General features: G+C 40.7%; 1 protein-coding gene across 6 annotated transcripts in view; it reads left to right on the plus strand.

Moving 5' to 3' along the window:
* Positions 1 to 16291, plus strand: part of LAMA2 (laminin subunit alpha 2) — a 1447346-nt gene that overhangs the window by 570181 nt on the left and 860874 nt on the right. For all 6 annotated transcript variants that reach the window (XM_073676060.1, XM_073676058.1, XM_073676059.1 and 3 more), the window contains exon 13: positions 11023 to 11124. In XM_073676060.1, the coding sequence (XP_073532161.1) occupies positions 11023 to 11124 (102 nt within the window). The remainder of the gene's footprint in view (positions 1 to 11022; positions 11125 to 16291) is intronic.

A 16291-nucleotide genomic window follows, 5' to 3' on the forward strand; every position in this document is an offset into this window, starting at 1 on the left:
TGACTGATAACTCACATGTTACAATCAGAGCCTGAGAGTAGTTAAAGAGTGTGAGAAAGATGAGCAGTGTTACTAGGGCTTTTTGTATTCTGGGACTAGTTGATGGGCATTGTTTCATATTGCTTCCAAGGTTGAAAAAGACTGAGGTTCATCAAGTTCTACATTCCTCAATCAATTATATAATATTTATGGCTACATTAAAGGGGTTTTCTAAGAGTGTGACATTGATTACCTAAAATAATAGGATAGGTCATAAATCTCACATCAGTGGGGGTCTGACGTCTACCACTTCCACTGATCAGCAGATAGCAGGTCCCTTGGGAGGTGGAAGTATTCAGTGATGGAGCCAATACTCCACAGCTGTAAACTATGTAGAGGCCATCCTGGCAGCTAAAGCTCAGCTCCCTTTTGCTTTGATGGGAGTTGAGCTGCAAAACCTAAGAATAGTCACTACTACTTTAGTTATAATGTTAAATATATATTTTTTAGCAGCAAAACAATTAAGCTTTTTGTAAATGCTGACATAGTGACTTGCCATTACTACCTCTTGCAGCATGGCATTTCACTGTCTTTTTACTCGAATTGTAAAGAACTTTTCCTATATAAATGTCTAAATTCTCTTTTCTCTAGATGTAATGAATGTCCCCTGGTCCTTCATAAGGTAACATGTAAATGAGGTCATAACTGAGGTGTGTTTTTTCTAAGCTAAGCAAACAAAATTTTCTAGCCTATCATTATGAGAGTCCTTCTATATCTTTTAATAATCAGGTTACCTGTCCTTGAACTCACTCTAGCTTTCTAAGGTACTTTGAGAATGTGAAGCACAAAACTAATTCACATATTCGAGATGTTGCCTTACAAGAGGATTAGAAAGAGGTCACGTTACATTGGGATCCTATGTTTTATCCTGTTTCTGATCCACCTTAAAATCTTTTTTTACTTTCATTCTAATAATATCTTGATCACTGTTTTCCAGACACAAAAAACTGTCATGATATCACTGATGCCAAAAGAGGAATTAGTAAACCCTTCTGACCAGACCTGGTTAAACTGCAGCCCGTGGGCCACATCTAGCATTTTGGTTGTTTCTCTGTAGTTCCACAGACCGGGACAGCTAAAAGTTGTATACAATGGTGTAACACCCTTGAGTTGTTGGACCCCGGTGCCGAAAAGCACTGTGATCTCTTGCCCGATATCACATTTTCAGCAGATTATGAAACCTCAGAATGCCTGTAAAATTGAATACAAAGGTGGATTAAGAAGCTGTTGCCTCCCTGTTCCACCAATTACCCTGTGAGTCTGAGCAAGCATGTTAATATCACTAGATCACGCTTGCTGTGTGAAGCCTCAGTCCATAGACCACAAAGACCATAACAGGGATCTGGGTTTCTAGGGAAATGCGAGTAAGATGAATGGTATTTTTTTTAAATGTCAGTCACTTTGTGGTTAACTCTTGGGAAATCATACTATGTGGGGAGTTGTGGGGGATCATACTGTTGTGTGTGTTGTGTGATTTCCATCATATTGTGTGTGGGGGGGTGGGCTGTAAGGTTCATCGTAATAGGGGCCTGTGGGGGCATCATACTGTGTCTGGGAAGCTGTTGATCAAGGTACAAGAGCTGAATAACAAGATCAGTATAAATTACAAAATTTATAAAAAGCAGTAAATTATCTGTTTTTTATTAGCTGCTACTGATAAAAATACATGGTACAATAAGCTTTATCTTAACCAGTATTAGCAGAAACAGGTAGTCATCGTGCTTATTCTGCTCAATATTGAATGATAAAATTAAACTAATTATAAAATAATCATATGTTAATATTATTATTGAGCAGAATACATTTAAGCTTATCAGTTGGACCCTTCACAACAGTGATAGTCTTCCTCAGGAAAATTAATTTACCACCACTGCTTTTGACCAACAATATTTTTTTATGTGTGGTCACTATTTTCAATATGTCCTCCAAATGTTGCAAACCAGTTCCTTTGCAAACATAGATTTATAAAAAATATACTTACATGTCATATTTGTTTTATTAATGTACCCAATGATTTATTATAACTAAATGGCTTATCATCACAGAAGGTTTTGTACATACCATGTATACAGTATCTTATTGAATCAGTTCTCAACCACTTGTTCACCTTTCACCACATTCCTCCACCATTTCTTGCATATATGCTTAGACAGTTGTAATTTGACATTTGGTTTTATATAAAGAATAGTAATAATGAACATTGCTTAACAATATTAACAACTGCAGTTTTATACTATAATGTGCCCAAGCTGCAAGACCTTATTTTGCTGAGGTAAATCTCAGCCTTTAAGAAGATTCCCTTTAAATGCTAAAAATGAATTTTCTGCCATAGCTGGGCATGAATAAGGATATGAGTATGGATAAGAAATAATACACCAACCTCTTATAGAAGTATAATATATTATGCCATAGATTACATTTAGCAGAAAAATGTTATCCTGTTCAAAGCAATGCTAATATGTGTAGAGAAATGTATAGACTTTTGAATTTCAATGACTGCAGGAAAAATATCTAATATATGTGATTCCAAAAACAACATTGCTGAAGGAAAATCTATTTTTGCTAAGTCACAAATCCTACTTCACAAATTTATTGTTGTTCTGACCTTTTCAGCTCAACATTGATATTTCAGAATAGTTAGGAAATTTTTCTCTTCTGAATAAATTCCATTTTTCTTTTTCCTTTATTTGATGTTTTATTTTTTGACATGATATTATGATGTGTCCAAAAAAATATGAATCCATTTCTTCTGTTACTGTTTCCTGTTTAATGAGGCCAAATAACCACACCTTGGGCAATAAAAGGTGATCCTATGATCTTCTTTTATAGTCTGTTAACGCTTGCTCCCTAGCCCCTTAATTCAGTGAATATTAGCACTAGAACTACCACATTTTTCATAATACCTATAACTACCACTAGGGGTCATTTTGACCCCCATTCAAAAGTACTGACTCTGCAGTGAAAATAACTGTTTTTTTGCCAATAAATTAAAGAACATCTGATTGCAAATCTTGTTGACGTAGTAGGATGTCCATTATCCTCTCCATAATCTTTGGTATCGTCAATTATATCACTGTTACTGCTTGACTCTGACTCTATGGAAATGTCATGTGGAAAATATTTTTCATCAGACTGAGTCTTTTTGTTCCCTATTTTCTTCTTCTAACTCATTTTCAGATAATTTGTGAAGATATTTCAAAATGTTGTCGTTTGTCAGACCCCTCTGCTTACTCATGCTTCAAATATATGCTGCAAAAAGTGACCCGTAAGATCGCAGAAGTAATAAAATTATGTACGGGGTCAAATTGACCCCTTGGGTACTTATAGGTATGAATTGTAAAATCTGGAAAAAATTACAATTCATTTTTGTGTCCTAAAATATACACTACCATGAATAAATAAAAGTCACAAAAACTCAGAAGTCATTTGCTAAAATTTTAGAAATTATAAAAAAAAAAAAATAACTAATGGGTCAAAATGAACTCTCCAGTATTTCTAGTGTTAAACCTATTGAATAGGATTTTATTTAACGAAACTAATGTATGGTCAATATAAGATATGCTTAGCAATGCTCACAAAGTTCTACATTTTTCAAACTTTCAGATTATTTTTGAATACAACACAAAGGCTAGTTTCAAAGCAGAAAAACTAAGACTAATTATAATTAGTGTCAAGCAACCACATAATTCATTATTTAGGATAAAAAACAGCGCAGTTAATATTTGTATGAAAATCAATTGCACTTTCCATATGCTGTATGCTATTTGGAGAAAAAAAGATATTTGTTCTATTTGTTTTGAGTCAGTAGTTAGAACATTTTATATTACATTTGCATTAAAATATGTTTAGTTTATTTGTATTTTATTTAATATTTATTAATCATCAGCTGGAATTTAGCTAGTATAATAATGGCAAAGAATTTGGCTTTAATCACATTGGTTCACATACAGCTCCATACTGTATCTTTTTAGGGACTCCATATGATGTTATACAATAATCTGTTGGGTGGCATATGCACAGAGTAGATCTAAAGCCTCCTAGAATATTCATGTATGTACAGTATTTGATGAACAATGCCTTTTTTTCTGTGTACCTCAATATGAAATCAGAGGCAAATAAAAGTTAAGTAGATGCCCTATGCACTTTTAAGGGAGCCCTACAGCTTCACTACACAAAAAAGAACTGTAAGATAACAGTAATTGTGTGCTGAAAACATCAAAGAGATTATCTTTGACCTGTTAGGCGTCGGTCTGTGGCTGGATTTGAAATGGGTCCAGGACCTTTTGTGGTCTCCCATTTCAGTCCAGCCAGGGATGATGCTGCTCAGCATCATCATCAGCCCCAACGCCTAGCTGGTCCACAAGACATACAGATTGTCTCCTGTGTATTGGTTCCTAGCAATGTTAAGCATAGGTCACAAAGGGAGACAGGGTGCTTGGAATCTAAGTCCAGGATTTGCCGCACTGAGCATGCCCGTGACCTGGCGGATCATGATTGGTGGTTTGGCACCCACCTAACCCGGTGACCTGGCACCGCCTGATTGGTCCATGGGTGGCGTCACCAATGGTGCGTCAGTGGGCAGAGCTTAGTCTTTAAAAGGCCCGCCCACAAACATGGCAGCGCGCTCCGATCATTTGAGCAAGTGATGCTGTCGTGTGGACAACTGTGTTCCACGTGCTCCCTAGCTGTTCACTCCGTGACCTGCCGATGCCAGAGTTTGCTCGGCTGATTAGCACAGGTCGCTTAGGCAGGCTTAGATTTGCTTAGGCAGGTAGATTCGTCTTGCAGCCTGGCTCAGCCAAAGGGGTCACCTATCACCCCGAGCAGCCTGCAGACGTACTGTCCACGGCTATCGCCTGTCAGCCACGTGGAGTTGTACCCTTCAGTCCGGTAGCACGGCAGCTGGATGCACGTGTACCCGTTGGAGTAGTCACACACGCATCCTAGCGCCGCCACTGTAGTCCCTGTGATGTAACAGGACTACAGATAGTTTTTCTTCGCCTATCTCTCATGCTGCTAACAGAGATAGAGCGAACCGCTATAACCGTTCCTGTGTGCAGAAACACGGAACGGTTTACCATTTAAGTTGGCTGCTTTACTTTCCACCCGGAAAGTGTTCGGCAGCAGTCCTCCAGGCTGCATCGTGGACCCCGGGGTCGGTTGCATTCCATTATAATAAAGTTGTCTGCAACCGCCCTCATAACATGACCTACACAAAGCTAAAGTAAAAAGATATTTGTTTTGGGTCAGTAGTTAGAACATTTTATATTACATTTGCATTAAATTATTTTTATTTTATTTGTGTTTTATTTAATGTTAGTCATCAGCTGGAATTTAGTTATTGTAATAATGAAAAAGAATTTGGCTTTAAACACACCGAGTCACATATGTTTCCATACTGTATGTCCTTTGGGACACCATATGATGTTATACAATGATCTGCTGGGTGGTATGTGCACAAAGTAGACCTAAAGCCTCCTAGAATATTTCTGTATGCACGGTAACTGATGGATTATGCCAAGTTTTTTTCTGTGTACCTCCATATGACATCAGAGCCATGCAAGAGTACAGTAGACTCCCTATGCATTTCTTCGGAAGCCTTATAGCTTCAATACACAAAACAGATCTATAAGATAACAGTAGTTGTGTGCTGAAAACATCAAAGTGATTAAGTTTGACCTACACAATGTTAAAATAAAAATGTTCTCATTTCATCTATTATTAAAGTACAAACACGCCTTCAATAGTTGTTGGCCAAACTCTCATTCACTTGACATCTATTCCTTATGACCATACCATCTGCATGAATACTTAGCTTTGGGAGCATGGAAGTGTTTCAGTTGGGGTAGTAAAGTATCTTTCCTGATAACCAAAGAATCAGGTGTTGAAATGTCACATTTCTTTCCTCTTATCTTTTGGGTTAAAGTCGTGAGGTCTCCACACACATAAGATAGCTGGCTGGTAGCAGTCTGTTGGGCCAAGGTCTGTCTAATTTGTGTAGAGTTGTTGGACTCATATTAGGAATGAGAATATAATTAAAGGTTTATAAAATAAACAAGTTATTAGAGCTTCTAGCCTGTAAATTTAAGGTCAGATTTGCTAGATGGTTTTAACAACTTTTTCTTGCAATGTTCAGTTAGTTTCTCATCAGTTTTTTTGTTCATTAGAATAGATACGAATTGCGTAGAATGATGTTTGCCAGGTATTTAATAAAAATATGGGACACTATCTTCTGTTTGTCAAGCAAGTAAACAAGAAGTCACATACCACTTTCGATTTGTGCAGTTGGATGCTAACGTAATCATTTTAGCTCGCTTCATATGAATAACAATTGTGTCAGCAAATGAAAATGCGATATAAAAAGTTGTGATGCAGCCAAATTCAAAGAGCAAGTTTATTCATGGATTTATTTTCATCTTGCACTTGCTAAACATCAGTTGTAGTTATCGTTTACAAGCTGATGGATGATGTCTCACGTCCTACATTTACTTTACTGCAAAAAGCCCAGCACTGTACTTTTTGCTCAATCAAAAATGCGAGTCCAGCTTGATATGGCTTTCTCATGCAACAGCAATTTTATCATACAAACAATTTTGAAGTCTCAATTTCAGAGGAGTTGGAAACTCGCCACCTATACTGACCAGAAAAAGAATTAAAAACAGGAAAAACTGCCCTTCCATAGGTCGGTGAGGTGCTCAGTGAGCGCTATTTTACTCTTCTGTTTTTGGGGTTAGATGGTTTACCTGCTGAATGGTCTGAACTATGTCACCTATACTTTAGCATTTGAAATAACCAGAGGTGTGTGGTTGACATAAAAATGTTACACTTTTCACTGGGTTAATTTTTTTCTGTAGGTCAGTACAATTATGTTGACGCCAAAATATCATAGTTTTACTAAAGTTATATTATTTTTGTAAGTATTATTTTGTACAAAATTTGCATTGCACTGTCAAAAAATGTATTTGTTTTTGTGTTGTCATATTCTAAGCTTTACAATTTTCCATGATTAGAGGAGCTATATGAGGGCTTTGACAAACTGTACCATATTCTGTACATGCAACGTTTTAATCATTTTTTTATTACAATCTTTGGGCTCGTGCACATGACTGATTTTCTTGCACTTGTACCTGTGATATTCTATGGGACTGTGCACATGTCCGATTTTTTTCATGGACTGAATGGTCAGCGAAAAAAATCAGAGACATGTCTGATTTTGATCTGAGTGTCAGATCAAAATTAGCAATAGAAGTCTACTGCTCCGTGAAAAAAATCGGACCGCACTCAGATGGCATGAGTTTCACGGACTGACAGATTGGAGAAGGTGGAGAAACTTTTTTTTCCCTCTCCGCATCTGAAAAAAACTGATGTCACTCTGCTCAAACTCTGATCAGAATAATTGGACCATTTTTCTCGGATGTGGAGAAAATGAACATGTGACCGCACCCTTTGGATGGCAGCAAGGACAACAAAATAGCAAATCTATATTTTATATACTTATTTTTAAATGCCATTTCATTGTTAGCTATAATTAACATGTTTTCTTTCTTCTGTTGGTCAGTGAGATCACGACATTACCAAATTTCTATAGGTTTTCATTATGTTTTGCTACTTTTTACAAAAAAAGATGACATTTTAAAAAATAATCTTTTTTTATCATTTTAATTCTTTTTTGGTATCAGATATGAACAAAACACAATAAATCTGGAATTGTTTTTAATGTATTTGTTAACAGTGTTCACCATGTGGTAAAAATAAAATGGTATCTTTATTCTCTGAGACGATACAGTTACAATGATATCTAATTTATACCTTTTTTATGTTTTACCTCTTTTCCACAAGAAGATCATTATTAAAATAAAATCTTTGTTTTGTTTTCTTGTCACGTTCTGAGAGCCCTAACTTTTTCATTTTTATGTATAAAGAGCTACATGAGAGCCTTTTTGTGTAACAAGCTGTGTTTTTACCAACGTACCAATGTTACAACTTTTTGAACATTTTTTATTTAATTCATTAGTTGAGAATCTGAACAAAAGCATCAATTCTGGAAAACGTTTTCACACTTTTTTCTAACAATTACTTTGCAAAATAAATAGTAATATTGTTTTATAGAATGCGTCATTGCAAAAATGGCAACAGCAAATATGTGTCATTTTTGCAAGGGCTCGTCTTTACAAATAAACCATTTTTTTATTAATTAAAACTGGGATTTGATTTTTTTTTGCTATTTTTTTTACACTATAAAACATTTTTTCACAATACTTACTAGTCTTTCAAGGAGGATTGACAAAATGATCTTTGAATCGCATTGTTAATACTCTGCACTACTTATGCAACCTCTAGCTGTATCTAATAGGCTAAGGTACAGTGTAAGGCATGCCCCCACTATCAGTATTCGGTCAGTATTTTGGCTCAGGAGTGGGAGCCAAAACCAGGAGTGGAACAATCAGAGAAAAGGTATAATAGAAACAAGTCACCAATTCTGCATTTATCACCCACTCCTGGTTTTGGCTCCCACTCCTGAGAAAAAATACTGAACGAATACTGACCAAATACTGATAATCAGGCAATGGCCTATAGCACACACTCGAGCCATAGTTATGTCTCCGCTTGCCAAAGCAACCAAAGTATTTGGCATTTTGTATTTGACTACTGTTCCTTTCCTGCTTTGCCTTTCTTTGTTGCCTTATTCCACAGCATCCCCTCCTTGAATTGAATTACTGTTGGTCACTTTTAGGAGTGATTTAAACAGTGGACTTTGTTTTGAACAAATGTCTATTTTTAAGTCAATTTTTGATATTGCTTTTTTGGGTAATGATTTTAATAGATATTTAATAAAGGTTTAAATTTTATTGCAACTGAGTTTTTCTATTTCTGTAAGTATGTTTTTCTGAGCCTATACTTTTGTATCTTACTATGTATAAGCTGATGTACTGTTAGGTCCATTTGCAAGAAGGGGTTAAGACAGTAATAGCTGCACAAGTACCATTTGTTAGTGTTAGTTAGTTAAGCTACAGATGGTAGCATTGCTGCTGTATTTTAAAGTCAGTATTTCGATTCTAAAACCATGTGCACACATTCAGTATTAGGTCAGTGTTTTACATCAGTATTTGTAAGCCAAACTTACAACATAACATATGCATAACTGTGTGATTCATAACAGGCAAATCTATCTAGTACTTTGCATTTTTCATGTGTCCTTTATTAAATATGAAGTCTGAGCTCTCAACTCACAGATCAAAATATTTATTACTCAATCTTAAAATGCAGCATGCTGCGGCTTTTACCTATTTAATCACTTGTTTTACATGCAGTGCACTAAATAATCCTATCTACCCATGGAGGATTATCTAACACAGTTTGATGTTGTATAAGTCTGTTAAATTATTTAGAGTAATGTTTAGAATTTAAAAGATTCAGTCACACTGTTATACCCAGAGTCATATCTCCCAGGATTATGCTTTATATCCTATCTTCGATACTCTTGTGATACTAGAATTTGACCTTAGGCGCTATTCAGATGTTAGTGTTTGTCCTCTGTGCCGCTGTTCTTTGCTGCCAATCATCATGGGGACCGATGATAGTCTGTAGGGCTATTAGCATATGCAATTTTTTAAATAGGCTGATCTGCATGCGGAAATGTGAGATATGTCCCAAGCTCATTTTAGTTGGAGTAAGGTTTCACGCAGAACTTGAACAGGTTCTGCTATGACTAAGGACACATTGGTTGCTTGAAAAGTGTCCGTGTTAACACTCCAAGTCTTCTCTAAAGGGTTTTACTAGACATTCAGAATAAAGGTCCAAGGATAAAGGTCCAGGACGCTGGATTATTTATTTTGACTCTTCGTATTATATTCTAGTCCAATTTGGAAACCAATCTTACCCATTCAGATTAATGGATTCAAAAAACAGTGGACAACATATGTATGCAAGGGGCGGACACACCAATGGTGTAATCTGTGCACCCGCACAAGGCCCAAGAAGTAAGGAGTCCAATTCCACCAACAAAGCAGCAAGCAGCTTCTGTCATAGACACATAAATGGGTACAATATGATGAACTATTGCAAAGGGCCCATATACTGTTCTTGTACAGAGGTCCTCTTCTGCATGTGTCTGCCCCTGATTGATAATTCATATGCTGTTTATCCTGGACCAGTTGCCAGCAGATGCATGGGAAACCTCTTTCTGACCGGCTTCGTACGATTTGGTTTTCCTTGAGCCAGCTTATGATTTTCTTTTTGTGCATTTGAAAAACAGATGTCACATGAATAATAACAATCATGCACATGATGCCAAAAAGAAATGAAAAATGAACCAAAACATGATTGGTAGAGTGCTCTTTGCTTAAACACAAAGGCCCCAACTCATCAAGACTGGTGTGAACAATGCTGGTCTTGATGAAGGGGCGTGTTGGAGTCAGAAGCTTCTGATTCATTAGGAACTACAAATATTAATGAATTAGGAGCGTCAGTGCGACTCACCACAAATCTTACTCATGAATTAGAAAATCTGTTGCATAGCACATCCATTCCTCCCTTGCTCCCCCAATTTTGGCAGAGTTGGATGAAACTGGCATGAAAATGCCAAAAGTCGCAACATTTTTGAGCTGCACAAAATTTGGCAAAAAACCTTTAATGAATCGGGGCCAAAATCCCTGAATTAATAAGATGTAAAGGGAGAAATGTTTTAGATTTACCGCGGTTACTGTCTCATTTCACAGACACATTGAAAAAGTTATGATTTCTAAAAGTTAGAGCCAAGTATTGTCATAAAAGTATTCACAAGGAAATGCTAGCAGAGTTTTCATGTCATGGGTAATAACAATGTCCAGTTCTATTGATTTTCTGTTAGCTTTCTAAGTTTAACATGTCTTTGATCAATATTCAAAAAGGAATCAATTAACATCAGTCAAATATAACAACAGAGTAAAAGGCTAAAAGCTTGTGAAAAAATCAATCTAATCAATGCATTTTGATCTCATGTAGGTTTCTGCGGTGGGAGGATATTTAACATACACAATCTCCTATGACACGTCGGTTAATGAAGATGCTGAGGAGTTCACAGATTATCCAAGTCTCATTATTGAGGTGAGGTTTTTCAACTAATATAAATGATTTTATATTGGACGTCACATAACAATTTAGCATTGTTATTTAACAATAAGACCAAAAATGTAGAAGCTATTACTATGAAAAAGTTCTGACATATAAACACTTGGGAAAATGTTTCCAGCTACATGTGTAAAAATACTGGAGTAATTTATGCCCAAAAGTGTCTTTCATGATTTGCATCATATTAATTATGTGTTTTAAACACTTTCTAGTCCTTGATCATTAATGGGAATGGTATATCTGAAAAGGAGCATGGCTTAGAAGAAAGGTGAAAGGCCTAACCATATGACAAAAAAAGCCACTATGGTGTAAGGTGGCAAGCTTAGTGTAGACTGTATAAAATATGCCATATTTATAAAGCAGAATTTGATAATCCTGGTGAATTTTAGGATTTTAAAGAGAACCTGTCAGCTCGATTTTCCAACAAAAAGTAAAGACATAGCTGTAATGGCACTGTAATACTGATTCCAGTGATATCTTTTGTGAAAAATCCACTTTTTGGTTTTCTGCAATCTCCATTTGAACTTTTCTATTAATTAGATTTTGGTGCACAGGGGCTGGACTGTACTCTGGGTCTTCTCCTCCCTGTCTGTGATTTCAGCCTCCAGTCTTTGAATGACATTTCACTGCTGAGATTTCAATCAGAGAAGGCAGGTCACTCAAAGACTGGAGGCAGGTGCAGGGGCCGGGAAACACATACAGGGAGAAGGCCCTTGTACACCAAAATGTAGTTAGTAGAAAAGTTCAAATTGTGATGAAAGAAGAACCACAAAGCTGATTTCCTCACCAAAGGTATCAATGTAATATGTATAACAGCACCATTACAGCCATTTATTTACTTTATATTACAAAATCGTGCTGGCAAGTTCCCTCTAAGCATTCAATGGGCTATGCCCCTGATGATCAAAGTCACGTACCCTTGTTGCAAAAAGTGTCTAAAACACTTAATATGAACCAAGTCACAAAAGACTATTTTATTTCAGGAAAATTACTCCAGATTTCTGGCACACTTAGCTTAATAAATATGACTTTCATGTTGCAGTTTTCATATATAAGAACATATATGTATTAGTAAAACATAATTCCACTAGTAAAGTCGTATTAGAAAAATATTTTTAATAAGTCCATTAAGTCCATAAGTCAAGCAGAAGCAGAATTTTTTTAAGCATTCCATGCTTTACAACTATCCATTTCATATGCCTTAAAAAGAAACTAGTGGGGTTGAGGAGCTAAAAAACATGGCACACAGTGAGGACAAGATAAGTAAAGCAATTATCTAAATAGGTAGTGCATTCAGGCTCAGAATGATCCAAAGGGGAACAGGTGGATACCCAGTGGACCCCTGTGCAGAAGTGAGCCCTAAATCTCCCTATATGAGAATTAGAGGACACAATACACTTAATTCACTATGTACAGACAATGGAGTCATCTAATCATTCATTTAACAAACTACCAAGCATATTATTATATAGAAACAGAAGTAAGTACTGTATTTTGCGGATTATAAGATGCACTTTCCCCCCCAAATTTGCGTGTAAAATGGGGGTATGTCTTATAGTTTGAATGTAGTTACTGGGAAGGGGTGGTGGAGCATGGTCGCAGGAGGCAGGGTCGTTGCTGCAGGAAGCCGGCAACAGGAGTGATACTGTGGGCCCTGGGCTCTAGCAAGAGGGTGTCCTGGCTGTGGGCTTCAATAAAATGTCAGCGGTGCAGGCGGGAGCAGAGGACCCGCTCTGCACATTGCTCTCCTGGTGGTGGGCTTCAGGAAAAGAAAAGATGACATGGAAAATAAGTTGTTTATTGCTGCACAGAATGAGAATAATAAGAAATTATGTCTAAGCAAACTGCAACAGAATTCTGGCTTAAATTGGGTCAAAAACGTGTGAACATACCTTGCACCAAACATAAGACACTTTTTAAACCTCACTAGACAGGATCAAAAATTGTTGAGAAAAGGAAGCGTGACTAAGAAAAGTTGCAAAATGCCCCACACTATTAATTCTGTGTGCCATATTTTATGTAAAAATGATTAATATTATTATTAATTTAAAGTAAGTGTAGCACCCTGAGGATTCGGCTGCTACAGGGGTATTACACCTCAAGCCAGAGGTGTGGTATTCCACTCCCGGGTAAGGATGGAGTGTGGAACTGAGCTAGTAGGCTGCATGCACTACACACATCCCATTTCCGGGGAACAGACCGATGGTACTCCCACTAGAGAAATGTGCAGGTACGACAGTGTCTGTTCCTGGCTGGAGTGGGAGGGGGGTGGAACATCCCAGTAGTGTAGGGGCAGATAGGGGGAGCAGCCTGGGTAAAGTTAGGAGCTCATTGGGTGCTGGTCACCTGAGCTCACACATAGAGGGAGTATATAAGGTGGGAACCATCTTAGATCAGGGTCAGTCTGTGAGACGTCAGTCAGTCAGCCACAGTCAGTCAGTCAGACAGTCTGTCTGAGAGCCTGAGAAGCAGAGCAGAGGAGAAGAGAGAGAGACCCAGAGGCGCAGAGGGGACCCCAAGAGCCCATAAGAGAGCTAATAGGGTGAAGGGTCGGCAACAGGGTACCGGATCCCAAGCTGGCAGAGGCTACAGCACACCTTAGCCAGGAACCGGAGGTCGTGGGCAGGATCTGCCACGATCACCCACTAAATCCACCCGGAAGGCAGACCAAGAATAGGGTCAGGGAGCCCAGAGGAGGCTTGACCACCAAGAGACCCGAGGGAGCCGGACTTAAGTGGATCCCTGGTGGGAACGGCCAGAAGAAGGGAGAGTCAGAAAGGAGCTCAGGACCATACTCAAGAATTGCCCGGGAGTTGACCGAGTCCAGGACCTGGTGGACGCAGCACGGCTTGGGTGGTCACTGCTGTACACAGTGACCCGAGCAACACCAGTAAGTAAAACCCTGGAACTGCATTTTATGCCTCTGAGTCTCCTTGCTGCACCTTCACAACCACCATCCTCCACGGCTGACCCCCTGAGGCTATACCCCTCCCGTTGGGGGTTATACTACCTAAGCTGCACACACATCACCAGCCTCAGTGGACCCTGCTGCAGCGGCGGCCGTATTGACCGCAAATCAACGGGTGGCGTAGTCGACACAAAGAACTCTAATAACATCTGTAGGACTGCCACACACTGAGCTTGACACCCTGGGCACGGACCGGGTCACAGCCACTCGGAGACTACAACCCCCATCTGATCCGGCTCCGGGTATCCTCAACAACACTGGCCCAGGGGGCGCGTCAACTTTGCCGTAGTCGGCAGGATTACGTGCCCGCAACAACCGGGTACTGCGTGCCTGAAGAAAAGTACACCGTTACCTCAAAAAGAAGTCTCCTGCCAGTTCCGGAGGGTCCCCGCCATCGGGCCCCATCACAGGTCGTTTCCCGCTGGTTGTCCGCCATTTGCAGCTTTTTCCCGCCATCCATGGAGTTTCCCGCCACTGGGAGACGATTCCCGCCATTTCCAAAGATTTCCCGCCTTGGAAGAGCGGACGCCATTATGGGCGTGCCAGAGGGTGGCAAGAGGCCACCTCCCATCGTGGGCCAGGTCGAAGAATGGCGCCAAAAGCGGAAACCGCGCCCACCAACAGAGACTGTGATGCTGGAAGTGTCCATCAGCGTGAGGGAACTGCCCCTGGAACTGACAATCACAAAGTTGCCCCGGGACCACCCTCGATGTGGGCGGAGACAGAACAAGAGAACAAAGATGGGTGTCGCCTGGAGTTTGGAGAGAGCGCACCCGGAGACAAGACGTCTGGAAGAGAGTCCAGAGAGAGCCTACCCGGAGATGGAGGGAGAGTCAGGCAGCACCGACCCAGTGGTCAGGAGCCTGTTGCAGGTCGCCACTCCAGAAGGCCTGCTGGAGATCCTAGCACAGCTCCCCCGAGACCGGGAGTGTGCACAGACCGCGTTGGAGGGCCTCGCACGGAGGATGGCCCGGGTGCAGCGGGAGACGTTGGCGGAGTGGAGCCGAGAGATGGCCCAGCAGACCGAAACCCGTCAGCGGAGCACGCCGCCCGAGACGAGGAGACAGACCGCCTCTGAGGATGGCGCAGGAGGAATGAAGGCAGGAGACGGCGCCGAGAAGGGAGCTGAACGGACGGAGGCAGGTAAAGGGGACGTCTCTACCCCGAGCCGGGAAACCGCGTGCCTGCCCCAGCTCCCCGTCGCAGAGCCCGAAATTCCCCCTGCCGTGCCCATCGCTGCATCGTCACCGCCGCCGACTAGGCCTCAACCGGAAACCGCGGCCGCGACCCCTGTGACGTCACACGCCTCGACCTCAAGCGTGGCCAAGCAGGAAATACCACCGGCCTGGTCGCAAGGCCTAGTACCCCCGGGCGCCGCCATTCCAACAGCGCCCCCTACCTCCGCGGAGCCACCAGCCTGGTCGCAGGGCCGAGTAACCACGGGCGCCGCCGTTCTTACGGTGCCCTTTTCCTTTAGCGTGCCCCAAGCCTGGTCGCAAGGCCTGGTCAACCCGGGCGCCGCTACCACCACAGCGCCCATAGCACCTAAAGTACCGCACCTGGGTGAGGACCTGTTCGCCCAGCATACGTGCCCGGATGGGCAGCCCTTCATTAGAGACCATCAGACCCCCGGCGACGTCTTTGTAACCCGCAGAGACGTAGAAAGCCATCTGCCGGAGGGACACAGAGGTCGTGACCTGTATGTAGGGGACGAGGTCACCTTCACCCGGCACAAGTGTGCCAAAGGACCCTATGCCCTTCATGTACACCGTTTGACAGAGGAAGAGCTGAGGTGTCAGGAGGAGCAAGAGGACCCGGACGGGTCTGAGGAGTACAGGGAGGAGGCATCAGGAGGACGCCGTTACTAGAGTACGGTAAAAAAAAGAACTGTGCATAGTTACCCGTATGTCCCTTCTTCCCACTGACCGAGGACTGAGAGCGGTCATTCTTTCCTTAATCCCACTGATCGAGGACTGAGAGCGGCCACCTCCCTTGTATATAGTTGCGTTTCTAAGGCGCCCCCTACTGGTTTTAGAGGAAACTGTTTTTTTTTTCAGAAGAGACTGTTGCACTTTACCCGGTCACAATTTGCACCGTGGCCGGAGGAACAAGAATGTTTATAATGAAAAGTTTTATATGAAGAGTTTATTGCTGCTGATAATGTTTATAATGTTT

The sequence above is a fragment of the Phyllobates terribilis genome, unplaced genomic scaffold (genome assembly GCF_046119375.1).
Source record: "Phyllobates terribilis strain yellow unplaced genomic scaffold, ASM4611937v1 Scaffold_3__8_contigs__length_932513732, whole genome shotgun sequence".
In the NCBI taxonomy this organism is placed as follows: Eukaryota; Metazoa; Chordata; class Amphibia; order Anura; family Dendrobatidae; genus Phyllobates; species Phyllobates terribilis.